Genomic DNA, 27,351 nt, shown 5'->3' on the forward strand with positions numbered 1-27,351 from the left:
TCTGCACAGCTCTCTGCTCTGCCTGACCTGTGACACACACTGCCATGTGCCGGGAGCTTCTGGAGAGGCAGGCCTGGGTTCGAGTCATTTCCTTCCCCCAGGGCCTGGCCTCGGCCTGCTGTGTGCCAGTGCCCGCTACCCGAGGTGGCTGCAAGCAGTGCATGTTTTCCCCCAGACCCTCCAGGATCGCAGAGGGCAGGCGGGCTCTGCATCTGCACCCAGGCCTCCTTCCACTTCCTCAGGGAAGTGGCGTGTCCACACCCCTGGGGGATGAGCACCTGTGCATGGAGCCCAGGCCACAGTATTGGGCATTCCCCAGGTTTCCGGGCCACAGACCACCCGGAACAGCTCACGGCACGACCTCTCAGACTCCCGCCACCAGCCAGGTCCAATAGCACTGCGTGGCCAGAGGTCACCCTGCCTGCCGCCCCACCCCCCCACACACAGTGTTTCCAGCACGTGGCTTATTCTCCCGTGGCTCTCAGCTTCCCAGCAGCCTAGAGAACTTAGGAAGTGGTCAGGAATTCCAAGGGAATGCAGCTTAGGGCTGGTCCTGGGGCTGAGAGGCACATCGTGCGTGGGACCCGTTAAGTGTAAGGCCAGGAAAGCCAGGGAGACCTGTCCCTGTCAGGGCTCCCAGGCAGTCGGTGGGTTCAGCCAGTGAACTTCCCCGCCAGGGTGCTTCATCTCCTGGGGACGGGGACTCCCAAGCATCACGTGTCCTTCCCACAAGATGACTGACCAAGGGCTGCTTCCTGGGGGCCTTGTCCAGCAGCTGGGGAAGGGCCATTTCTGGAATCCCAGCTGGGTCACCTGTTCCTCCCCAGGGCACCGGGGACCTGGCAGGTCACGGGGTGACTGGAGAGAGTGCAGCCAGGAGGGTGGGTGGTGCTGATTCTGGGGGTCATCCTGGGCACCAACACCCCCACCACAGAGCCCAGGCAGGGGGGCGGCAAGCAGGCTCCACTCCCTGACCACACGCCTGGCCCTCCACGCCCGTAGGCAGCTTCTCCCACCCAGGGTGACACACTGGGCCCCCCTCTCCCCAGCCCCAGGGTGAAGCCCATGAGGGCCACCCCTCCGCAGGCGAGGGAGGAGAGGTGGGCGAGTCGTCCAGCGGCCCTAGTTGCTGGGAAATGAAGCCATCGCATTTTACTCTGCACCTCAATCTATTAGTCATCTTTATGCCTTTGTCACTGCGTCTCTCAGGCTCCTTTGTGTTTAAACCCCATCGTTTTCTCTGCTCTTCTCGGGAGGGTCCAGTTTTCTGATTGATCCTGGGAAGTTCAGAGATGGTCAATAAATCTTCCTTTCATCCCGGAGCGTGGAGACTTTTACTGAGTTGAAAATAACATCTAATAACAGTTTAATTCTATGTGGAGGCATAGACGTGTATGTAAATGATCTATAAAGGAGCTTGCTGAAAGTCCCTTTACACTCTGTTCCTCCAGCTCCTGGGACCCCCAGCTTTTTGGCCTTCTCAGAAATAACCTCTACCACCCTTAATGTCTCGTGGGGCGAACCAGCAGCAGCCAACGGCGTCCTGCAGGGCTACCGAGTGGTCTACGAGCCCTTAGCACCTGTCCAAGGTGAGACCCGAGGGGAGCGCGGGGAGGGTAGACCTCACAGGGGCACACACGCCACTCCCCAGTCTGCAGGGCAGGGAGCCTTGCCCTCAGGAGGCCTGTGAGCCATCGCAGAGCTGGGACCAGGAGCTCTGCGCCCTGGGCTCCGGCACAGCCCTCCCCCAACCAGCTTGCATTGGGATATACTTTGACCTAAGACATTTCTCTCCTGTTTCTGCTGTGTCCTCACGGGGAACCACTTGTTAGGACCACACGGAGAACATAGGCCCATCAGCTTCCGTGGGCATCCTAGGAGAGGCGCTGACCACCCAGTGTCCTCAGAGATTTTTCTGGGGACACCCTTCATGCGTTCGTTCACTTGAGTCTTTATTAAGCACCTGCTGCATGCCAAGTACTGTTCTAGATGCTGGAATCTGTAGATTCGGGGAAGCAGGGATCTTCACTGAATTACTGGTCAAGATCCCTGCTTCCCCGAATCTTTGAGTTTGTATTCCATCGAGGAGAGAAGCAACACACCCGCCAACAATCCGCAATGTGGTGGTGACCAGTGTGGGGAGCGCCCCAGCGCGCCAAGCTCCCAGCCCTGGGGGAAGGCCTCCCGGGGAAGCGCAGCAGCGCATGGGCCGCTCGGGGTGGGGCTCAGGGTCCTGAGGCCAAGCCTATGGAGTGCGGAGGAGGTCATGGGAGAGTGGCGGGCCAGGTCACGAGGGCCGGGTCACTAGGGCCCTGAGAGGGTCTGGCTCACGCAGACCAGGGCCCCTCTGGCTGCAACCACAGTGTCAACGCCGTGGGATGAAAAGATTGATTAATCCGCTCCACAAGTCCAGGGATCAATCAGAAGCCGCACAGACCCTCCAAGAAGAGCAGAGGAAATGTTTACACACACAGGAGCCTGGGAGACACAGTGACAAAGGAATAAAGATGAATTCTCGATGGAAAGAGAAGATATAGAAGCTTCTGGGCGGAAGGGGGTACAGCCCCACACAGAGGCCAGGGCCTGGGGAGACCAGCGGCAGCCGCAGCACCTGGCAAGGGGCTTGGAGCTGGAGGTTAGGTGGTGAGGAGTCGGGACGGGGGATGCATGCATTTGTGGTGAAGACTGCACGCCACATGGGGAGGGCGAAGTGACCGGAGTGCGCGTGGGCTCTGTCATTGGGCGGCGCTGCCCCGCCCCTGCTGCATCACTCCCTTGGCACTGTGGTAATTTCTCACATACCCGTCCCTCCTCCCCGCTCACGGCTGACGTGCCCTCAGAGGGCTCCACGGATATTCTTCCTCACCCGCCATGTGCCCAGCACCGTGCCAGAGAAGGGAGACGAGCCCAGGGCGGGCTCCCCCTGGTAAGATGCACAGCCAGACGGTAAACATTATAGATTATTTAATGTCTAGGAGGAAAAAATATAACCAATACATCAAATAATATTGGCACTCCATTTAAAGCCGTGATAAAAGTTTCCTTTTAAAATAAGTACATTCAAGTAAAACGGGGTTGATTTGAAGAAAACGTAAGCACTAGATTTTATGTCATCGAATCTAAAATGCCATTATTGACTATAAGATTCATTGTTATTTTATGAAGTGCTAAGAAAGAAAAAATGCTTGCAGTAAACTGTGGCCCAATATGTTTGCATCATCAATCCCAAATCAGAGATGTAAAAACATGCGAGAAGAAAGTCTCAGACCACTGACGCACTTTGGTAAATACCCGTAGATGTCGGGCAGGTGTACAGTTCGAGAAATGGTGGAGGGCCCGGCACCAGGCTGTGGAGGCGGGGTCATGCCTGCTGTGTTCTTTTCAGAGCCAGGTGCCTGTCTGGGGACCAGGCGGCCTGGGGCACGGCGGGGGTTGGGGTCCCAGCAGCACAGGCATCGTGCCTTGTGGACAAAGGGCAGAGTGCCACTGGACACTGTCCACCCTGCTGCCCAGTACTGTCTGCACACACTGCCAGGTGTGCACACACCGGCACACACACAGGTGCCGTGAGCCCGTGCTGCAGACGTGTTAACTAGTACCACACAGAGGAGAAAGGACTGCCAAGAAGCACGGTTCTGAGCCACCACGGAGTCCCTCCTCCTCGAGACAGTGAGTCTTTCTGTACTTCCTCAAATAAGTGACTTATCCAAATACATGCGTTAATGGGTTTGTAGACTCTCTAGAAACTCCATGGCGGGCACTCCTGGGCCTGGCACCCGGGCTGGCTCCCCTAGTCTTGTAAAAAAGCACTTGCCATCCAAGCAAGACCATGGCCATCGTCCCCACCTGGTCCAAAGCCATGGCGGGCCCTGCTTCTCCATCCCCCGAGCTCCACAGTCCCGATGTCCCAATGTCCTGCTGGCTCACCACACGTCTGTCCCCACGGCCTCACCTCACCTTCCAGGGAGATGGTCCTGCACGTGTGGTTTCCCTGGTGCGGTCGGGGTTGTGGTCCCATGACCACGGCAACGCTGACATCATTCACACGACGCCAACTAGACAGGCCGGTGCCTCGTGTGCAGCTGACACGCAGCTTCCTCGGTGCTCCCTGTAAACAAGGCCCCACGATCGGAGGTGCGATGACACAGCTCTCTCTACAGACCAGCCCATGCGAAGCACCGACGCGCACTCCATCCGTGTCCTCACATGGCTGCGTGGTGTGGTGGCTGCTTTTGCTCGCATCTCATAAGAGCTTCGAGCCCTTGAGACGGCCGCCTGGGGCTACAGGTGGGGAATGTGGACATGCGTGGGGTTTGAACCCAGGCAGGCTGGATCGAGGGCCACCGCGATAGGGAGACATCCGGAGCGATTGCACTTCTGCAGGTAAACACACCGTGAAGGCCACAGACAGGAGTGTGCGGAGCGGTCACTGAAGTGTTTTGTGGCTGCCTGTGGCGCCTGCCATTCTCCCTCGAGTGACAACAGGTGGAATCACTTGGTGGCACCATTTCGCCTCTTCCCACAAGTAATAAGACCGTCCATCACTGGCATCATCTCTTCCGTCTGTCGGGAGGGCTGGTTCTTCCCACCTTCCTGGATCTTCCTGGCTTTGGCAGCGAGCGTCATACGCTCTGAAATCAGGGCAGGAGGGGAGCTCGGCAGCTCATGCACTTCCCCAAAATCTCGGGGCGCACAGAGGGCAAACCTCCTCAGGTCCCCTGGGCGCTCAAGAGCAAACCATCCAGACCCCGACACTTAGACCATGTTGGTGGCTCAGGCACATCCCAGACACACTGGTCCCTGCTCATCCATCGCGTGGCTGGTCCAGGCCTGGGGCTGGTGACGGGAAACATCGAAGCTGCCGCTGAGCTCCAGGCTTTCCGTGAGTCCAAGGGTCCTCCGTTTCAACTGCAGACCCCATCCTGAAACAGCACTGTCCCCGCTCCAGCAGGGGGTGAGGCCGGCCACGGGCCCCTACATCCTCCCCACGTCCTCCCACTTCCCTGGCCACCAGCAAACAGCCTCTTCCCGAAGAACAGAGGTCACCAGCCCTGTTCCTTGGTGCCGCCCTGGTTGACCCTGTGACCTTCTGGGCATGTCCCTGCTCACGAACATCAGTATCAGTTTGCAGGATCCCACTGTGTGCCTGCCTGGTCTGATGGCATCTGCCAGAGCCCCTGGCTTAGCCAGAGAGCGGACACTAGTCCTGGCCCCTTCCAGCCCAGAGGGGAGCACAGGCCAGTAAAGGGCAGGAACTCGGAGCAGGAGAGGCTTGCCCATGGCCTCTCTCTGCCCTTTGGGGCATTTTGACCTGGGGCTGGCGAGGGGTGAGCAGAACTGTCAGTTGTACAGAGGACACTGTGTGCTGTTATATAGTGAAAAGGACCAGACGCTCAGGGGTGAGGTCATAGGGGCTGAACAGAAGGCAGTGCTGGGGAACACACACAGTGCAGCGTCCTGTGCCCTGTGCCTGGCTGAGGTCGGATTGCCCAGCGTCTCCGGCGGGCTCGTCCAGCCCTCGCTGTCCCACTTCCATACCCAGATCCGTCTCTCCTGGGGGCCAGTGGGGTGGCGGGCTCCTCTTGTTGCTCCAAGAAGCCTTTGTTGTGTCCCCTCCCCTAGGGCAGCAGCTGGCACCCCGCTCAGTGTGCAGGCCTCTTGAGTGGGGTCTCTTGGAGAAACCCAGCCCCTGCCCCCTTCACACTGGATTCGGATTTCCAGCAGGGAATCAGGAAACTAACAAGTGGGTCTCTGAACAATTTCCAGTTCTTCCCAATGCCCCAGAGTTGGAGCTGCAAATGTAGTGAAAACATCAGGTATCTTTCCTGGGGGGCCAAAGTCATACTAATTCTGCGGTAATGCCAGCTCTCTTGTGAAGGTTGCCGAAGACATGACATGTGTGTTTATACACAGATGGGGGAAACTGTAAAACGGTGATGTCACCTGGTGGTGATTCCACTGGCTGCTTTCCTGCCTCCTCGCCCAGGCCCTGGGTGGCGCCCGGGATACACACGGGCAGACTCCAGGCCGGCCTGACATGCGTCAGCCCAGGCCAAGGGAGCAGAGAGCCCAGCAGCCTCCCCCTGCCAGCAGGCCCTGGGCCGACTGCATCGAGAAGACAGGCCCGGTGCATCCCTCGCCTCCCCAGGGCCAGTCCCCTGGTCACGGTGGGGAGCACCAAGCCACGCAGAGCCTGGGCCACGTTCTTGGGGAACAGATTTTATAGCACAGCTACTTTCATGTTTTTTAAAATGTTTTAAACGGTAGTATTCTATGCGATTGCACCCCGGGGCTTTGTAGAGCAGGGCAGAGTTTAAACATTGACTAAATAAATAAGATTCTGACATGGTTGAGATGCAGGGGAGGTCGGACTAGCTCTACCTCCTAGTGGGATAGAAGTCACGAAATCTGCACATGGGTTTGTTTCTGCTCTGGGGAAAAGAAGGCATTTTTAATTAAAAAATAAAGGGGGGGTGCTATCCAGAATAACTTTATATCCAAGAAGAGCCCCTCCGTTTGCTCATGATGGTCATTGTGGGTGCAAACTGACACCCTGAAACCCCTTTCTTGAGCCATGCAAGGTGAGGGCAGGCTCTTGGGGCAGAAATGGGCCAAAAACCTCCAATTCGGAGGTCACTCAAGCGCAGTCAGAATCATTCTGAAGTAGTTTGGAAGAGAATCATTCAGCTGAGTCAATGTTATAAAAAAGGCATAATATGAAAACAGTGAACCAACCAGAACATATTTGGACAACTGCAGGATGAGACATTGGCCTTGATGACTGAAGGGTGAACCCATTTTGTAGTAAGAATACACTTTGTGGGGCACTTCTGAGGTCAAGGCCACACGAGGATGAAGGGTGGGGCTGGCACCAGCCGTCCACACTGAGGGCAGGCCCGGCCACAGCCGCCCTGGGCTGTCCATTGCTCTCCTGACGAGCTCTGCTGACAGCGTCAGAGGGGCCGCCTCTTCCTCCTCCCCCTGAGGGATGCCCCATAGACACCCTTGTGCTGAGAGCTCTCAGAAATCCTGAGTCAAGAGCTTACGAGACTTTTTTAACACATCATCTTCAACCTTATTTAACTAGAGAGCCCCATTTCCATCCTGGAAAATGCTGCATTTGTATAATTTTCACTATGCGTCTTCTTCCCCAAATGTTAAATCTCAACTTTTTCATTACATGTGATACAACCAACAACACTTTCACTTCGTTTATGTAAGTGAACTGTTGTCTGTCTGTCCTCATAGTTCTCCAAGTTAGGGCATTGATATTTGCAGTGATGGTCTGTCTTCATCCTTGCTTGAGGGTCCAAGGATCAAGTTCTCACGAGTGGCTTGGGGGTCTGTAGGCCACAGGTTGGCCAACCCAGTGGGGCTGGAGACCCCTCTTGGGGGAAGCCCATCTTATAGCTGAAACGAAATCTCCTTCCTCTTCTTCCCTAGTCCCTTCTCCGAAGTCGGGAAGCTCCAGGTCACTACGCAAGCAACTGAGAGCCTGGTGCAGCTCAGAGCCTGTGGGGAGGGGAGCCTGACCCCGGTGCGGGTGAACGGGGTGGCCTCCCTCGCACAAGGCGGGACTCGTGGGCAGCCTCCCCACGTCACTCCGTGAAGCTGGCTCTTCCCTTTGCCAGCACCACTTATCAGACTTGAACACTAATTATACTTATCTATGCTGAAAATTGGCTATTACCACCACTTAAACTCCTCCCAATTGTAAGAAATACTTCCTTAGCAAGCCAGGGACACCGTCACTGTTGTCGCGGGGAAATAGCTGGTGCTCATTGCTCCTCTGACACTGTCCCCCTCCTGGCCTTTGCTCTTGATGGTTGCAGGAGTGAGCAAGGTGGTGACGGTGGACGTGAAGGGGGACTGGCAGCGCTGGCTGAAGGTGCGCGATCTCACCAAAGGGGTGACCTACTTCTTCCGCGTGCAGGCGCGGACCATTGCCTATGGGCCTGAGCTGCAAGCCAATGTCACGGCCGGGCCAGCCGAGGGTAAGTGGAGCTCCGCCGAGGGCCCCGTGCCCGTGCCGCGACAGTGGCTCACCGCATGTCCCATGCAGTCAGGGGCCCGCCCTTGCTGCAGGCCAAGCGGCTGTGGCCCACTCAGAGCGGGCAGAAACGCAGAGGCCTTTTGGCAGCATGGGTGTCTTCAAAAGCATATGCTAGCACCAGCTTCTACAGACGGACTTGTTAAACAGAGATGAGCCAATTCTTAGGTGTTAAACATGTAACGTTTAGTGTTGTTTTCTGGAAAAGCTTAGGAGAAAACAAGTCAATTTTTTAAAGGTTTATGTACTTACTTCTGTGGGGGGCTGAGGGAGGGGGACAGGGAGAGAGAAACCCAAGCAGACTCCACGCTGAACGTGGAGCCCAACTTAGATCTCAACCTTCACGACCCTGAGATCATGACCTGAGCTGAAACCAAGAATCAGACGGCCAACCAATTGTGCCACCCAGGCGCCCCCAAAACAAGTGAATTTTTGAAATAAGATACACAAGGGAAGTGTGAAGTGTCCACATCCTGCTGAGGAGCCCCAGAGCCTCCCACTTACACTATCCGGGCATTTGTTTACATCCCTAGAAAGTTGAGGGTGTCCAAATCTAGGTTCACAGAGGGCCCGCTACACGCCAGGCACAGTCCTGGGCCCGTTGCGTGGCTCATCTCTGCTCACGTCTTCACCTGTGAGGCCAGTGTAGCCTTCCCACGTCTGGGATGAGCAGAGTGTGACCGGGCGAGGCTAAGCCATCTGCCTGGAGGAAGGGACAGGGCCTGGGCAGGGCTGGCCCCACCTGTGGGATGAGGAGCCCCCCAAGTGCCAGTCTCCATCCTTCCCTGTCTCTTTTATCCCACAGGCTCCCCGGGGTCCCCCAGAGATGTCTTGGTCACCAAGTCCGCCTCCGAACTGACCCTGCAGTGGACCGAGGGAAACGCGGGCAGGACGCCCACCACCGGCTATGTCATTGAGGCCAGGCCCTCAGGTAAGGGGCGGGGCCGGGGCACCTGCCAAGCTTTGTGTCGGAGCCCTCGGCATCCTTGAGGCCTTTCCCTAATGATGCAGAGATGAGGACAAGTCGATGAAACTCTAGGCGCGTCTCTGCCTCTCCTCCGTCACTTTGCGGGCATGAGATTCTCCGTGTTTCGCCACAGTATGTGTCCCTAGGAGAGGGGTCATTGTCACCGTCAGAAACACGTACCTGCAAACTTAGCGACACTTGTAGATACTTCCGACTCATGAGTAGGATCCAAGAGTGTTTCCGGGGGCTCGCGTCAGGCTCTGCGTCTTTGCACCCAGATAGACAGAGTCCTGCTCCTGTCTGATCACAATGAAGATTCCTATTCACAGTGAAGCCCACACATCATCTGCCCCCTCTTTAGACTCCTGAAAATGAAGTCTAAGATCGGTCCCCTACCCTGTCTGTCCTAAGAGGGTTTTTGCTCCCTTCCTCCCATTCAACGGTAATAACTAAGCATGGACATTATTGGAAAATACATTTTGCTGCATCGAGCTGGCTATTACTCCCTGGAGCTAGGGGGTGTCGCCAAGTGCAGCGAACACTGAGCACGTCCACTGTGAAGTCAGGGGGTGGCACATTTAATCATGAATATCTGAGCATGAAAATCCACGGTGTGCCGGGGCTGCGTGCAGAAAGCGCGCCGCCAGAGCCCGCCCACAGCGCTAGGCATCACCGTAGTCGGACGGTTCAAGAAGCCGTTGGGCCGAGAGGGAAGGTCTGCGGCATTGCATTCGTCACTGTGTTAGACAAACTGCCCACCAAACTGCTTTCGAGAGATTACTAGTTACAAGCACCTCCTAGAAACTTCTAAGTAGAAAAACCTGGTGCCTGAGACCAAAACAGCATCCATTAAAGGCGATAGGATAAATTCTTTGGCTCAAGCAATGGCACATTCAGCGCGTCAGCCCGAGAGATCCTGGGAGCTTGTGTTGAGCCAGGCATTCGGTCTGTTCTGGAAGCGGGGGTCTCAAATCGGTGACAGGCCTTCTGTGGCCCCTAGGCCCCCGCCCCGTTCCTCTGAAAGCAGGCGGCCCCGAGAGCAGACAGCAGGCTCTCTGCTGAGGACGTCCGATTCCTGAGCACTTTCCGAGACCACAGGAGCTTGGAATGCGGGCCCGGTGAGGTCTGGGCCCAGCCGAGGGCCGTGGAGACCGCACCAACCCCAACGGAGCAACTCGACGCTTCTCTCCCCGAATCTAGGGAAAGCATTCATTGCAAAGGTTACTTTGTGAGACTTCAGGCCCAGCAAGGGGCTCCTGAGAGAATTCGGGAGATCCGTGGGCATCACTGACCCCTCACTGAAATTCAGCCTTCCCTTCCCTCCTAAACGCGGGCATGTTCGTTTACTCTGGCTGCCGTAACCATGGACCCCACGCTGGATGGCTCCACTGCGTGCATGTCCTGTCTCCGTCTGGAGGCTGGGCCTCCAAGGGCGCAGGGGGTGGCATGGTGGCTCCTTTGAGGCTGCGAGAGGGGTGTCTGTTCCAGCCTCTCCCCCGGCATCGGGTGGTTTGCCCTCGATCTTGGGTGTTCTTTGCCTTGGGGGGCATCACCCCCATTCCTGCCTTCTCTCCCTGGTGCCCTTCTATTCTTGTACCCGAATTTCTCCCTTTTATGAGGACACCAGTCATACTGGGTTAGGGCCGCCCCTCAAGACCTCATCTTGACTAATTACATCTGCAAAGACCCTATTTCCAAATACGGTCACACACTGAGACGTTGGGGATCAGACCTTGAACACGTGAATTTTGAGGGGACGCAATTCAACCCCCCACAGTAGGTAGGAAACCACAGATGAGCTGCAGAGCCCGTGGAATTGCCAGCAGCAGAAATCACACTGCTTGGCATCCCGTCCTAGCCGCGGGCGCCTCTCAGCACGGCTGACCTCGTCATCCGAATGCTCCCCAGGCCTCCTTACCCAGCCCAGCCCTGGCATCACGACACTCACTGAAATCCAAGCCTGTGCATCCCATATTCCAGAGAACCACGTAGTCCAACATGTCACCCAACGAAAACCACGCGTGACCCACACAGTCTGCAGACCTGGGAGACGGGGCTGCCATGAGCCTCCGGTCAGCTCTGCCTAGTTACAGGCATTAACAGCACAACTGGCTTCCCTTCCCGTTTTATTTTATGCATCTGAAGCCATCCCAAGAAGGTGTTCCTTCGGAGTCAGCATTTTGCCAAAGGGTCTGTGGCCCCGAGAGAAGGTAAGAGGCCTTGCACTAGAGGACACACACACACAGAGGACCCCTGCCAACTCCTTTCCTTCCACCGAGTGCTTGCTCCCCGACTAGAGTGTTAAGAAGCCCACGGATGCGTGGCCGTGAGAGGACAGCAGTGGGGTCCCTGGGGTGATGGGAACACTCTGTGTCTGGGCTGTGTCAACGTCATTCCCAGCTGCAATGCCGTGCTGGGGTTTTGCGAGATGAGCCCGTTGGCGGACACCGGATAAAGGACACATGGTTTCTCTCTGCATCATTTCCCATAACTGCGTGCGGTTTACAATTATCTCAAAATAAAAAGCTCAGCTTAAGATTTAAAATATATAAATCTATTTATCTATCTATTATCTCCACCCCACGGATGGTGTCCTGTTCAGTCAATCTTTGGAAGGAGCATTTTCATGACAGAGATCAGTCGTGGGGAATGGACCACGTCAGCAGCCAGACACGGGTGTGTGGGCTCGGAATCCTAGCAGTGGAGAGCACGTTCCAGCACTTTCTGAGCAAAGAGAAGGTATTGATTCTCGGGCTTCTCATCGGGTTCTCGTATGCACATCCATCCACCCTAAGGAAGGAAGCGGGTTGCCTGTTGGCAGAAGTGCAGCTTTGGGGAGTCCAGACCAGGACGCCGGCCTGGGCCTCAGCCAGGCGGATGCCTCCTGAGATCAGCAGGACCCTGAGCTCCGCCGGTTGGTGCCGCGATGTGGAAACCGGCCCCCGGGGACTAAGACATGACAGGAGGCTGACCTGCAGGACACTGTCTTGTTCCATGAGCGCTAAAGATTTCACTTCCACTCTGTTCTGCTGCAACCGCTTTCCCCTTGCAGACCGTGGCCCAAACCAGGGCAGCCGCGGGGCTCGCCGTCTCCCCGTGGAGGGGCGCCTCCTCCCTCCCGTGACGGAGGCCAGCAGCAACTCAGAGGCAAATGAAATGCTTTTATGGATTGTCAATATTTAAACACCTTGCTGGTGCCTCAGGGCTTTGGATCTCAGCTGTCATCTATTACAGGCCTCATTACACAAAACATTAAACGCTCTATCTTATTTTCTCCACCGAAGCTCTCTGGCAAGACTTTCTCCAGGCAGGGGAGTGGTTTTCGAAGGGAGCAGGGATCTGGGAGATGGGCCCAGGTTTTCATGAGGAGGCCCTATTTTTGACAGAGTCCAGCCGGCACCTGCGGGTCCCTCACCACCGGGTGTCTGGGGAGCCTGAGCCGCTTTGCCCTACGTGACCCCCGGGCCCCTGCCTGTCTGTCTCCCCACCCAGCCAAATCTCCGTCTTGCCTCCGGGAGGCAGGTGGCTCGCCAGCTTGGTGGCTGGTGCCAAGAGGTGGCCAGCGGGCTGGGGCAGGTGGGGACAGGTGGGGGCAGGTGGCAAGCAACCTCTACCTCTTTGGCATCCTCACCGTAACCCCTACAAATTCTGCAGGATCGCCCCATTGCTGCCCTAACATGGAGACAGAACCCAACAGCAGCTATGAGATTAGCTGGAACATAGACTCTTATTCCTGGGAAGGATGGTCAGTGAGCACGGACCCGAACAGCCTCGCCTAAGATACATGTCTCTGGTTGTGCGTATGCTTCCTCCCAGTCAGTGTCGCAAAGTTCCCTGGAAGGCCGTGGAAACTATGCAGTGGGCTTATGCAGATGATTTATTTACACAAATTATCCCAAGGCATTTTATTGTGTAGATCACGAAACCGAATTTACATATTTACACAATAGACTGGAATGGCACTAAAGGAACTATAAATATATTTTCCTCTCCGAAGCAGCCATGAAATTCATATTTAGGACATACCCGGCGCAGGCAGCCTTTTCCACAAACAGTGTAGTTAGCCCGGAGATGAGAGCTGGTCAGCCGGAGGGCAGGCCCCTGGTCCCTGTCCCTGATCGCGACCCCACCCCACCCCCACCCGCATCTCCCAGCTCCCTCCCTGCTCATTTTGTTCATTTCCGGTCTTTGGCCCTGGGACTTTGAACAAAGAAGAAAATCAGTCTTTTTCCTAAGGTTTAAAATCCGTGGAAATCCCCAGGTCAGCCAGTGCGGCAGGTCCGAGCCGCGCCGGCCCGGCGCTCACCCCTGTCCTCCTCACTCCCACCCCGCGCCCGCCTCCTTCTGGGCACAGGCATCCTTTGCTTCTAGACCATCTCATTTCGCCTCCTGCCTTAAACCAGGAACAGGTAAAAGGTGTTTGGGGTTTTTTTTCTCAAGGGTATTGAGCCTCGCGTTTGAGCCCCACCTGCTTCAGCTAGATTTCGGACCTCACCGGACCACTGACACAAAGAGAAAAGGCAGTGTTTAAGAAATAAACAGCTGACAGGCCTCCCTTTGCTCCGAGCTGCAGGCTGACAGTCACGTTGTCAGTTGCGTGAATTAGTGGAACCAGAAATCTGGGGCCCGTAAGTGACAGTTTCATTCAGCATGGAGACCCTGTTTAATTGTCCATGAAATCAAACTTTTGTGTTGGCCTGGCGTCTGTCTGAGTACCTGCAGCACACAGCTCGGTTCTGGGCGTTCAAGGGATAAATTGAGCGACCCGCGGGTGTGCCTGAGCTGGGCTCCGTCTCAATTCAGAAGAGAGGTGTTCATGTTTCCAGGTTTATTAGGACATTGTCTGGGAGCAGATGTGCCTCCTACCGCCGGGCGGGGGAGAGGCGGGGGCTGCGAGATGAGAACTGACGCGTTCTGTCGGCTGCGGGCAGGTCTGCTCTGAGGCAGCGAAACCTATTTAGGTGGGAAAAGGGTTGTTTTTTTTTTTTTAAGATTTTGTTTATTTCTTTGACAGAGAAAGAAAGAGAGCACAAGAAGGGGGAGCAGGAGAGGGAGAAGCAGGCTCCCCGCTGAGCAGGGAGCCCGAAGCAGGGCTCCATCCCAGGACCCTGGGATCATGACCTGAGCTGAAGGCAGACGCTTCCCTGACTGAGCCACCAGGCGTCCCAAAAGGGTTCTTTCTTTAAGGACCTTTACTATAAGCCTCTTCCCTGTGTTTAGGACACAGATACGGCAGCAAATACAAAGCAGAGTTCAGATTCTTTAAAGAAACACCCAACCGCTGAGGAGCCAGACTGTGTGTGTGGCTTCTTGTCACCTGCCCAGAGGCTGGCAGGACTTGGGGTGTGTGATCACTGGGATCCCTTTAGGAACATTTGCAAAGTTCATCTCTCGGCGGTGTCCCACCTGCTTACCTTGTGGCAGGAGGAAGAGGGGGCAGGCCCCACACACAAGTGTGATTTGGGCTCACTCCCCGCCCTGGACCCCCCTCCCACAGACATCAGGAGGTGGCCAGCCCAAAGGTCGAAGGTTGACAGTACCCCAGGACTTCTAAGCCCTGGCGCCATCAGTGGACTCGGCACCAGGCCTCAGTCAGGCAGGGATGCGGCTTTGGAATACATTTCGACTCTTCTCTTCCAGCCCATCCTGGGTTTCCCAGGAGGATGATGTAGGAGCTCCCCAAATGGGGCTGGGAGGCCAGGCTGGGGTCCCCTGAGCCTCCCGGCGGGGGCGAGCCTCACCTGGGGTCTGAGCGTGGCTGAATCGGATCCCCAGAACGGCCTGTACAACATGCACCTCCCACATGTTGACTGAGATGGGAATCCGACGCTGGGGATTATGCCAGTGCGCGGAAAATCAGCTGCACAAACCTCATTATAGCTAATAGTTCTGTAATGTTATCTTCTCCCTAATTTGTAGAGATACTTTTCTCCATCATTGATTTATTGAGATATTTAATGGCATAATACAAATGAGAAAAGCAATCCGAGGTGGAGACAGAGTGGACGCTTCAACAGCTGGCGGGCCTTTAGGTGATGGCAGAGGAAGGGGAAATAATTTTTATTCTTCGGTAGCAGGAAAGCATTACAGAAACGTTAGTGTAAAAGACACTCAGAGAACCCACTCCAGAAGAGTTCAGACCTACTCAGAACAGTCTGAGAATTCCTCTCACGCTTAGTCCCTTAATTGCAATGGCTTAAGCAACATTCATTTTAAAAGAGCCTATATTTTTTTCTTTAGTCTCTTTTACAGCATAAAGTCGTCTACCCTTTTTTTTTTTTTAAGGTTTTGTTTATTTGAGAGAGACAGTGGTGGGGAGGGAGCAGAGGGAGAGAGAGAATCGCAAGCAGACTCCACACTGAGCACAGAGCCTGACACGGGGCTCAGTCCCACAACCCTGAGATCATGACCTGAGCGGAAATCAAAAGTTGGATGCTCAACTGAGTAAGCCACCCAGGCACCCCTTGTCAACCTTTTTAGAGGAAAACACTGCACAATTCAGTCAACATGTAAAGCCCTTCGAATAGTGACTTGCTCATAGTAAGTGCTAAATAAAATGGTGGTGGGTATTTACTAGAAGCCTGCCTGTGCTAGGCCCTGCAAAGGGCTATGGAGACACATAGATGGATGGGTAGATGGATGGACAGATTGCTGGTGGATGGATGGAAGGAAGGAAGGAAGGAAGGAAGGAAGGAAGGAAGGAAGGAAGGAAGGAAAGAAGGAAGGAAGGAAGGAAGGAAGGAAGGAAGGAAGGAAGGAAGGAAGGAAGGATGGGGAGATGGATCACATCAATGGATATTCATTGAACTCTTGAAACTCTCGAGGGCCCAGTGCTGCGGACAGGTTAATGTGAAGGAGTGCTCAGGAACCCCGTTGGTGGAAGCAAGTGTCTCTTGCTGGAGTGTAGGAATGAGGCCAAGAGGAGTCTGAAAGGGAGGAATGACCTCATTGATCTGCCTCCACCCCCTGCCCTTGACTACGAAGTGCTCATCTGAACAGAAATCTCACCTGATTTCCCGATGTGCGAAACGGGGCCCAAGCAAAGAGTGAGCACTTCAGTATCTGTGGAATGAGCATGTGGGTGGATGGGAGGCAGAGGAGGGGAGAACGGGGCCACGGGGGCTCCCGAGGCACAGGGAGCAGCTTGTGCAGAGAAAATGCGCTCTCCGTGCCCATTATTCCCTGATCATTCTTGTGCAAAACTCTGAATGAACATAGACAGCAATCATTCCATGTGCAAACCTCCATCTGTTAGGGCCGGAGGGGGGAGGCTAGAAGCTATGGCTTGCCATTTTGACATTATTAGTGGCAATAGGTACCTTGGTGAGAAATGAGCAAAACTGTGAATATTTGGAAATAAATAATCATTGTGCTCTTTTTCTGCCTGTGCAGAGATTTGTACCTTTAAAATCTCATTCACATCCGTTCCTTCATTAACCTGTGGCTGTAAGGACTTAATCGGTGCAAACTCTAAATCCTATGCAAATACAGACTGATACACTAGCAATTTTCTTTCTGTGTACTGTTGGGCTAATCCACTTGAGCATATCTGGTGTTCCGAGGTGCGTGATAAGGTTGGTGCCAGATAACGCTCAGCTCCCCAGAAAGCTGTCCGTGCGTGTGCATGCATATTCAAATGCGCCTCCCCTCTCCAGATCACCTGCTCTTTTTAAAAGATCACATACCTGTGCCTGTAAAAGAAATTATAATTCATGATGGATCAGTACTTCAAATGCACATTTTGGGCTCTGAGCCCACTTTCTGCCGAAGCAACTCCTTCGAGATTGGGTTTATATATACACTGCTTCCTCCGTGTACGACACTGTTACAAGCACTTTATAAATATTACCTTGTTTAACCCTCGAAGCAAGCCTACGATGTAGATGCCTTTGTTGTCACCATTCTGCAGTTGAGGCCCAGAGAGGTTGGGTACTCTGCCTAAAGTCACACAGCAGCGGTGCGCTAGGGCCAGGCTTTGCACCCACACTCTCTGGACTCTGTCCTCCTCCAGCCACGGTGCTGCGCTGTCTCTGAAATTTTGATGACAGACATCGCTGATCACGTTCCCTTGGCCCTGTTGGTGGACGCCTCAGAATCAGATTCTGAAGAAGCATTGGCTTCTTCCTATCTCTCTGCATCTCGACTTTCTGGCCTTAATTTCAACTTTATGAATGTTTTCCTACATGTCAGGGTTTAGATAAATTCGATATGTATGTTTATTGTGGCAAAAATATATAAGATAAAATTCACCATTGTGACGCCTTGTAAGTGTGCGATTTGGTCGTTAAGAACACTCACACTGTTGTGTAGACATCACCACCATCCGACTCCAGAACTTCTTCATCTTCCCAAACTGAGACTCTGTCTCCATGAAGCCATAACCCCCTCCCCTCCCCCAGCCCCTGGCACCACCGTCCACTCTCTGTGTCTGTGAATTTGATGAGTCCAGGGACCTCCTAGAAGTGGGATCACACAGTGTGCATCCTTTTGTGTCTGGCTTCAAACTCAGCATCACGTCCTCAAGGCTCATCCATGTCGGAGCAGGAGCCGGAATCCCCTTCCCTTCGGAGGCAGAATGATATTCCATGGTGCAGAGGGACCATGTTTTGTTTATCCGTCTGTCTGCTGACGGACCCTTGAGTTGCTTCCACCTTTTGACTGTTGTGAATAATGCCATGAACACGGGTGTGCAAGTATCCGTTCCAAATTCAGTATGTGTTTGTGTCATTTACGCTTGTATTTGGCAGCCCCGGGGCAGAGGTTAAAAAGCAAACTGGGGTTAGGGCAGGTGGGCCATTGCTCCACTCCAAAGGATGAGCGAAGTGGAGGGCAGCTCTTGGGGGGTCTGGTGTGCGAGGTTCGGGCAGAGTCCCCAGGGTGAGCCAGTGCAGACCCCGACCCCCGCACCTCTGTGCCAGCTGTCACAAGCACCTTTCCTACTGACGAGCCGGCAACACGTCTGCCCACGGCTGTGTGGCCGTGGCGGCCTTGCCACGCTGGCAGCTGGCTGGTAAAACATACCGTCGTGTAGTTTTCCTTCTGGGCTGCTGGGGGGATTGTCATCTCCAATTAGGATGGTGGGACAGGTGGTCCAAAGAACCCAGAACCTTGGCCGGTGTTGTGCGGGATGAAGGGTGACAGACGGGCGGGCCAAGGAGACAGGATCCTGGAGTTGGGGAGGGCACGGCCAGCCAGAAGGGAAGCAGAAATCCTCAACAGAAGATGACATCACGTCAGAAACCAGAGGGAGGCCTGGAGTCCGATGGGACCCGATGAGATCCGATGTTGAGAAGAACATTCAAGAACACGAGGACTGGCCTCCTCTCTGGCTGCTGGCCTGTGCAGCACACCCCGCCTCTGGCTCTCACATCATGTGCCCTGGGCAAGGGCGGCTGTGAGCCCACAGCAGGGCAGGAGCCGCGTCAGAGGCGGGAGAAAAGCACCCCTAACCTCTGCTCTCATGTCGTTTCCCCAGACGAAGGCCTCTGGGACATGTTTGTGAAGGACATCCCCCGCAGCGCCACATCCTACACCGTCAGCCTGGACAAGCTCAGGCAGGGAGTGACCTACGAGTTCCGGGTGGTGGCCGTGAACCAGGCAGGCTACGGGGAGCCCAGCAGCCCCTCCATGGCTGTGTCAGGTAGGGAGCCCTGCCTGAGGAGGGGAATCTCAGGGCGCAGCTCTTCCCTCTGAGGGAGGAGGGGACGTCTTGGAGCCGTGGTGCAAAGGAAGAGGCCAGCGCCTGGCTCCGCGCAGGCGCCAGCAGGTGGGGGCCCAGCCTGGAGAACACGGTGCAGGGAGAGCGGTGTGCCCCTGAGCCCGTACCACCGCCTCCACCAGGCCCCTAACTGTCCCCACCATGCTGCGCTTAAGCAAGTCTTAATTTCTGTATTATGTTTTCCTAATCAGAGACCCAAGCAGAGTCAGAGCAGTCAGCTTGAGCTAAGCAGTGTGCCCTCCAGGGTAAAGGCTGCCCCCAGCCCAGTGCAGCCCCAGCCCCTCCTGTCAGCTGAAGTCTCCTTACTGGGCATCCTTGTGTGAAGCTGGAAATGCGAGTATCGCCCCGGCAGCCACGGGGGAGAGGTGTCTTAGCACCCGACCCAGGTTGTGTCTATCAGGGCCTCCTCCGAGATGGCTGAGGGGCCCACGTGTGCCCTGGGCCAGTCGTCACCCTGTACGATGAGCCCCCCGGCTCCACTCTGGGCAGAAGAGGCAAGGTTTCTTTCCCAGAGCTCGTGGGGTGCTGATGACAGAGTAGCCACCCTCACCCACCCTGTGGCAAGGGGTGTAATAGATGGGGGAAATCAGGAAGGGCTTCTTGGAAGAGGGAACATGCATCTGGGTGGTGAAGGGTGCACAGGGGCAAGGACACAGGGAAGGGAACAGCAGAGACAAAGTCCCGGTGGTAGGACCGTAGGCAGGGAAGGGAGGGGAGGCTGGCCTCAGCTCCCCCTACACCTGGCCTTACCGAGGTTGCTTGGAGGACGCCCCTGTGGGACCCTACCCAACACGGTGGTCACACGGCCTGGGGCTCCGTGGTGGATCTGCTGGGCAGCAAGGGATTGCAGGGAACAGTGGAGGTGATTTAGAAAGGGAGCTGGCAGCCCACTGCAGGCAGGGGTGTGGGAAGGGGGATGGGGTGAGGGCGGGGCACCGGCGGGGCGCAGGCGAGGCCAGAAACCAGAGGGGCGTCCCTATGACCAAGAACACGTTGCACTTGCCGGGAATGTAGATTTTTTAAGCTGCCAACTGCTGTTGTTTAAATCAAAAACACCTTCCATCCCTCTTTGCCATGAATTTGGAGGAAGGACAGTGTCTATGGGCCGGCTCACCCACGAGTCCTGGCGGCTCATGAGGGGGGTCTGCCAGAAGGAGCCCCAGCACGCCGCGGGCTTGTGCAACAGGAAGACTTAGAAAAATCAGAATGCTCTCATTTCCTTCACTTTTCTTATGAAAAATTTAACATACCCCCAAAAGAGAGACTAGAGTCAGGAATCCCTGGGTACCCATCACCCCAATGGATCAAGTCAAGATTTGCCTTTCTCGGTTCCTCCGTGGAAAATCCACGTAAAGCAATCCAAATGCACAGAGCCTTCTGTCCCACACTCAGGCAGCTCGGGGCAAAGGCTGGTTCCTGCAGGAGAACACAGCCCCCTACCCCTTCTGCTCATGGGGCCCCCGGCTGGGCCGTCCTCTGAAGCCCGCTGCACCCCCTTGCCCGCTGGGGGTGCGGGCGGGACTGTGGTCAGCTTCCTTCATCCTTCAGAGCAGATCTGCAGGGTCCTTCCCCAGGGGAGGGGGATGGGGTCCCGCGGGCACCCGGGCCTTTCTTTTCCATGCCCACCTGGGTGCTCCGTTGGGATCTGTTGGCTCATTATATGGAGCACTTAATGTGCAGCCTGAGAACCACTTCCATATTTTGGATTCAAAATGCCGCCATCTCCCAAGAAACCCTGTGCTGTTGCGTTATCCAAAGTCGGTTCCCCTCTTTCATCCCCAGTGTGCACACATTTTTTCATTCATCCAGTGAGAGCTTTCACGTAAGGTAGATGGGTCTTCTGGGGGCTTCAGCAGCTGGGAGGCGGACCATGGCTTCCTGTTAGCGTCTGGTCTGATGCCTCCCAGCCAGCTCCCCTGCAGGGGACGGGTGGAAGGCGCGAGCGGGACCCCGGGGCCATCCGGCGCCTACCAAGCAACAATTCCCGTGTTTCTGCTCTTAGTAAACAGAATAAAACATGAGCAAGAAGGGTATCCTTCTTCAAAGCAACTTTCAAATGAACCTTTTCTATTCGTTTCTCAAAAAACGTATCTAAAGATGGGGCCAGTGGTTCTGGTCAGTTTTGCTGGAGGCAGGAGATACAGCACAGCGCAGCCCTTGGGGAGGCCTGATGTGGCAGAAGCCCGCGGGAAGTACTTGCAGCAAGAGGTCTCAACGCAGGTGTGGACGGGATCCAGCACCGAGCGGGAGTGAGCAGGAGTCAGCTCACGGGGCTCCCGGGCTTGGACTGTGCTCCAGGGCTAATGTGGGGCTACCGAAGGCTTTCGGGAAGGGACGGTTCGTTTCCATCATAGGAAGATCACTCTGGCGACAATGTGCGGAACAGATTGGGGGGAGGGGGTTTGAGTCAGGAAGAGGTGAGGCCACCGGAAGAGGTTGTAGGGTGGTGGCCGTGGTGCAGAGGGTAAGGGGCCCCAGGGGCCATCTGGGAGGGAAGCCTGAGCACTTGAGGATCGGAGGACATCTGAGTATGTTGGTCCTTCCTCCCTTTCCCCAGGACAACATCTGTAAGCAGATGAAATCAGGGGATGTAGCGTGAAGGGTGGTGTGGGTGGGCAAGGACAGGGAGAGCTCTGGGAAAGGGCAGCGAGGGCGCCAGAGGGGCCAGAGCCGGTTCCCACAGAGGAGCAGCCGCCGAGGGGCCCATCGTGCCCGAGCTCGTGTCTGGGAAGCTGGCCCATCAGCCGCCCTAACCCACACCAGCCGGGTGGGAGGGGGCTTCATCTTCCCCACGACTCGGGGCTGCCCGGCACATCCTTCCTCCCCACCCCGGGCTGCGGGCAGGTGACAGGAGTCTCCATCACCTGTGACCATGTGCTCCTGTGCCCTTCAGCTCAAGTGGAAACCCCGTTCTACGAGGAGTGGTGGTTCCTCCTGGTGATGGCGCTCTCCAGCCTCATCGTCATCCTGCTGGTGGTGTTCGCCCTGGTCTTGCACGGGCAGAACCGGAGATACAGGAGCTGCGGCACAGGTGGGGTGTCCGCGTCGCGTTCCGCTTGCCCGTGGGCGATAAAGCAGGTGCGGGGGACTTCCCCTGGGAGGCAGCTCCGTGTAGCAACCAAGCGCCCTTGGCAGCCCGGGGTTCAGGCCTGGCTCCGCCCGCCAATGAGCCGTGTGTCTTGGATCCGTCACGTGGGTGGTTTTGGCCTCCCTGAGTCTGTTCCCTCATCTGCACCATTGCCCAAATGCAACAGTATTTTTGAATATGACACGGAAAGCATCCGACATCCGTACGACTCAGTATCACGGGCACAGTGAGCAAGGCGCGTCTCAGAAACGTTGGTGTGGCTCCTGGAGCCACGTGTGGAAACACGCTACCGGTACAGCCGTAGACCAAAGTGTGTATCTCACCTTACGCCCGCATTCCAGCTCCGAGCCCTCTGACGCCCAGCTCACCTTTGCACTCCCCAGCATAAGCTCCATGCCTGGCATACAGTAGGTGCTGAGTAAGTGTTTGTTGCTGCATGGATCACCCCCATCAGCGAAATGGACAAATGAACATGGGGCAAAGCTGGACTCTGTTTATAGGAAGGTCTGCAACCACCCAAATGAGTGGAAGTTTCTAGAAGACAGAATAGTGGCTGTCTCCTGGCAGAGAAGCATCAACAGAGAAGGTCCGTGAGGGAACCCCTTGGGGCTCGGAGAGTGCTCTGTTCTGTATCTCCAGCCAGTGGAGGTTATACACATAACAGACACAGCACCCCGGAGGCCTAAGATCAGTACACTCCATCCATTCTATTCTCCTCAGGTTTTAAAAAATTCTCGTAATTACGCATGAGACCCGTTCTTTGCACCATCGGAACGTAATTGTGCTCTGGGTGGTGGTGTGTCCCCCCCAACACACATCTGCACAGCTGTAGCTGGGCCACGTGTGTGACCACCTCTGTGATGTCACTGCGGCCACAGGACAGGTCCCATGGCTGCAGCTTTCCCCACCAGCTCGTCCATCTGTCTTTGTTTCTTGGGAAGGCAGATCCCTGATGGGGTTCCCCCACAGACAAGTGTGAGCCCCTGGGGGCGAGACGTGGGGCTGAATGGCTGCCCTGGCCCCCAGCCCCCAGCACCATCCCTCACCGCACCTGAAGGGTTAACAGAGCCAGGCGCCTCTCCATTTACTTTCCTAACGTTAAGCAATTCATCCCTCCAAGAAAGGATTTATTTTTTTCTGTATAAATTCACTTCTAACAAGTGTTCGTAAATCAGATTTTATTCCTATGGGACTTACTATGTATGAATGGCATGTCATTTTACTGAGTTAATGCTATTACAGAATCCTGTGTCTGGTGCATGGAAAATCTCCCCGCTTTTCACTCTCCTTCTGCATCTGGAAAACAGGCCTGAAAAGACAGATCTGACCTGCAGCTTCTGATACTCAGCCTCACCCTGGAGTATTAATTTAACACCATAATTGAAGCCTAGGGAAAAAAAAAAAAAAACACCCTACTTGTCTGCTAGAATGTCTGTCTGCCTTGCTGCCAGGAGCCGTGCAGAACCCAGGCCTTCTCGATACGGCCCACCCCTCTCCCGCTCGCTCCCCTCACACCACCGTCCTCGTGGGACTTCCTTTCTGAGAAAGGTTTTCACCTCTCACCCTCTCATCAGCCAGATCCCACCGGCCAGCGGCTCCATCCTCCCTCCATCTGCTGGCCGGTGTCCTGTCGGCTTCCTCTGCTGTGCACACCTCGAGCATCCGGGCCCGTCCAAGGGCACTGGGGCCGTGGCAGAGAGGGCACCGTGGGGTTTTAAGGAACCAGGAGCAGGCTCCTGTTCTGGAGGCTGGGACAGTGGGAGACAAACAGGGGAGGTCCCGGCCTCCAGCTGGGAAGATGGAAGGCAGACAGTAAGGAACAAGCCAATATGTCAAAAACGCACCACGGGGGAGGCTCTGCGAGCCTGTGGGAGCGGAGGAGGAGGAGGGCCAGAAGACTCTCTCTGATCCCAGCCAGGGACAGCCCTGAGGACGCAAAGCCATCAGAAACCCTTCAGCCCCTTTAGTTTCTCACAACTGCACGGTTATTCATTTGATCTGATATATTTTAGAATATGTTTTCACATGTGTTTATAAATTTATGGTTTTTAAGTGGCGTTCAGTATATTGACAGATACGTGCAGTCATCACCACAGCCAATTCTAGAACATTTTCACCCCCCCAAAGACGCCCTGTCCCCTCCATGTTCCCCCCGTAAATCTACTTTCTCCTTACTATTGTTACATGGTCGTCAGTTTTTTATTTTGAAATGTATTCAACGTTTAATTTCCCCGCTTTTTAAAGAAGGTTATGCATTCTGAAGACTCTTTCATAAAATCCTGTAAGAATACCGGTACTTTGGTGTCGGGCAAAATAAACAAGGAAATGCACCAGCATCGTCCTTAATACGCAGCTTCCGCCCCAGCGCGCCTCTGACGCCCCGCGAGCTCAAGCGACCCGGCTCCGGGCTCCGCTTCGGCGGGAACTCGGTGAACTCCCGCAGGCTGGCCGGCTGGGGCTCCGCATCGCTGCGCCGGGCCCTTTCCTAGAACAGCTGACCCCATTCTCCCGTTCCGGCTGCAGGTAAGAGCATCTCCAACATGGAGGAGTCTGTGACCCTGGACAACGGAGGGTTCGCTGCCTTGGAGCTCAACAGCCGTCACCTCAACGTCAAGAATACTTTCTCGAAGAAGAATGGGACCAGGTAGGGACGCGGCAGCCCTAACTCCCCTCCCCCGCAGTGTGCCACATCTCCCCAAAGATCTGAACCAGCCAGGGTCGGGCGCCGGCCACAGACAGGCCGCCGTGCCGGCGGGCACCCACCACACCCCAATAGGGCAGCGTTGAGCCTGGGAGGGCAGGAATGGCGGGGGGGGGGGGGCATCCTACATCCCTCTCCGGAGCTATAAAAAGAAGGCATATCTCATGCGGGGCGGGGGGCGTGAGCTTGGGAGACCCCGTCCACCTCCCCCACTGGCCCTCTGTGGGCTGGCGGCGCACGTGGGATTAGCGAATTCCTGCTCCACGTGCCATCACGCAAAGCTGTGGCGGACAGACCGCCAGCCTGGATGTCCTCTCACCAACATGACAGTAGCCACAGGGTGGATCAGGAGGCCCCCAGGGGAGGTGTCCGCGGCCCAGAGCTGCCCTGAGCCTGAGTTTGTCCCTTGCGGCCCATCCCTGTCCTAGGTCCCCGCCCCGGCCCAGCCCTGGCGGGCTGCACTACTCGGACGAGGACATCTGCAACAAGTACAACGGAGCTGTACTGACCGAGAGCGCCAACCTCAAGGAGAAGTCGGTGGACGCTTCGGAATCCGAGGTCAGTGGCTACAGCCGCCATCCCCTGCCCATGTGACGAGCCCTCTGCCTTCCTGAGGCACTGCCTCTCTGGTCCCGTCTGTCTCCAAGCCGCTCCAAGCAGCAGGGCCAGTGGGAAGTGACTCCCTTTTGTAAATGAGGAAAGTCCATGCTTAAGCTCCTTCAGGCCTGGAGGTCACGGGTACTGGGCCAGCTCTCAGATCAATAGCTCGCCCAAAGTGGGTTCTGATCCTGAAGCCAGCTCACTTTCCGTTTGGCTTCCAGAAATAAACCGTGTTTTCTGGTGGTGACCGTAGAACCTGACCTCTAGACCCCAGCTGGAGGGGTGGATGGCCTGAGGCTGCAAAACCCACCAAACCCAGGACCCCGGCCCCGGCAGCCCCTTCCCCTCCCACCTGCCCTGCTTCCTTGTGCTGAAGGGGGACTTAGCCACTGCCATTCTGGGACCGTTAGAGGGTCTGAAAAGGTCTGATTTGTCCCCATCGTCACTGATGGACCAGGGAGATATTGCCCCTGAGGGGGTGCCCCCCTCCCGGAACCCATGGGCCTGCATATGTGAGGTCTCCTGAGCGTCTGAGTGTTCACGCGCGGAGCTGAGCCCTCCTGGGGGCAAGGCGTCCGTCAGGGAGCAGGCAGGGGAGGACCTCATCCGAGGGCAGCCATGGGAGGCTTCTGCAGGGGCTTAGCACCCCCACACCCCGGCCGCTAGGAGGTGCCTTTCCCCACAAGGGTGCTGCCTCGGTACCTTGCATTTACGAGCAAAACCAGCTAGAGCAGCAGTTAGAGAGGTGGCTCTCCATCGTCCCAAACTCTTTTATTGCACGTATGCCAAGTCTTGAGAGAGAAGAAAATCACCAAGCCATTTGCTGGACACGCAGGCCTGCCCCACCTCTTGGCATTCATACGCTAAATCAATATTTAATCTAAAATAAGTCTCACCTTCATTTGGACCTGAATTCAGGCCTTATTAAGCCCTGGGGCTCAATAAAATGGCTTCTTTTAAACTGTGCTTTGTAGATGAAGTCCAAGTGAGACGGGGCAGCAGGTGGGTGTCCTGTGACACTGCGTCCGCTCTGCTCCGAGCTTTCTGTTTACAAAGGACCCCGGGCGCCCTGTCTGTACCGTAGCCTTGGGCGTGGGGAAAACAGCAAGCAGCACCGCAGATGTTCAGAAAGGTACATTTGTCTGAAATCAAGGGGCTGTCAAGTGAAATGCTGCAAAAATGACTTGCCTTTTTGTAATAAGGAAATAACAGCTTTTCTGGAGCTGTTCCTAGCTGCTTGCCCCAAAAGCCGCAAGTTGGGAATGAGTAGGACGGCCTTCCTGCAGACACCGTCTGTGCCGCCGTTAGAGATGCGTTCTCAGGGCCCCTGCCCGGGGTCTGTCCGTCATTCCAGGGCCTGCGGCTGTTCAGGGCTCGCAGGCCCCCCAGACGGGGCTCACATCCCTCACACATGAGCCCTGCAGGTCGAGCTCGTGAGGGTCCAGCGGAGGGTAAGCACTAACTGAGCACCTACTATGGACCAGACACACTCATCTCATGCCAGCCCCTGAAGTAGAGCGATTTTCCCCCTCGGCCAGCCAACAAGACTGAGTGTGAGGTCATGCAGGGCTTGGCTGCGCCCCGGTCTCCGCCGTCTCCTCCAGCTCATACTCTGGGTCAGCAGCCTGAGTGCGATACATGAATTCTGAACCCTCTGTTAGTGAAAGCATTCTCAAAATGGGTTGACGGACCGCATTCAGTCTGTTTCTCTTCTCACACATGTGGGGTGTTTTGAGATGCAAATTCAGCTGGTTTTTATGGAGGATTATTAAATGAGCTCGGCATATGCACGCATGCATACACACGCACATACATGGATTTCTACATACAAACACACACAGGCACAGAGGGTGGAGGAGGGAGGGAGGGAGGGAGGGAGGGAGGTGATGGGGGTAGGGAGGGCAGAGGGAGGAGGACAGGTGTCAGAGAGAGGGGTGTGGAATTCACACTAAATCCTGCAAGGAGGTTGTCATGATCCTCATATATAGAGGACGAAGCCAAAGCTTACACAAGGTTTTATGTCTTCCCTGGACATGTGCTGGTGGGGGGCAGTGTGGGGGTGTGGTGCTTGAGAGGCAGATCTGAGCACCGGGTTTCCAGTTCCATCCCTCCAGGCAGACCTACTGCACAGAATCGAGTTGTCCTAGCTCTAGCACTATGGCTAAGCACAAGCCCTGTACTGGGAGGAAGGGGCTTCTTGTATAATTCCCACGGGTGCCTCTCGTGG

General features: G+C 55.6%; 1 protein-coding gene across 2 annotated transcripts in view; it reads left to right on the forward strand.

Moving 5' to 3' along the window:
• Positions 1-27,351, forward strand: part of SDK1 (sidekick cell adhesion molecule 1) — an 875,077-nt gene that overhangs the window by 836,359 nt on the left and 11,367 nt on the right. For both annotated transcript variants that reach the window (XM_045813352.2, XM_087866987.1), the window contains 7 exons: positions 1,452-1,589; positions 7,833-7,994; positions 8,856-8,981; positions 18,493-18,657; positions 21,629-21,766; positions 24,347-24,467; positions 24,953-25,082. In XM_045813352.2, the coding sequence (XP_045669308.2) occupies positions 1,452-1,589; positions 7,833-7,994; positions 8,856-8,981; positions 18,493-18,657; positions 21,629-21,766; positions 24,347-24,467; positions 24,953-25,082 (980 nt within the window). The remainder of the gene's footprint in view (positions 1-1,451; positions 1,590-7,832; positions 7,995-8,855; positions 8,982-18,492; positions 18,658-21,628; positions 21,767-24,346; positions 24,468-24,952; positions 25,083-27,351) is intronic.

Source organism: Ursus americanus, chromosome 2 (genome assembly GCF_024610735.1).
Source record: "Ursus americanus isolate L20-20 chromosome 2, mUrsAme1.1.p, whole genome shotgun sequence".
Taxonomy (NCBI): domain Eukaryota; kingdom Metazoa; phylum Chordata; class Mammalia; order Carnivora; family Ursidae; genus Ursus; species Ursus americanus.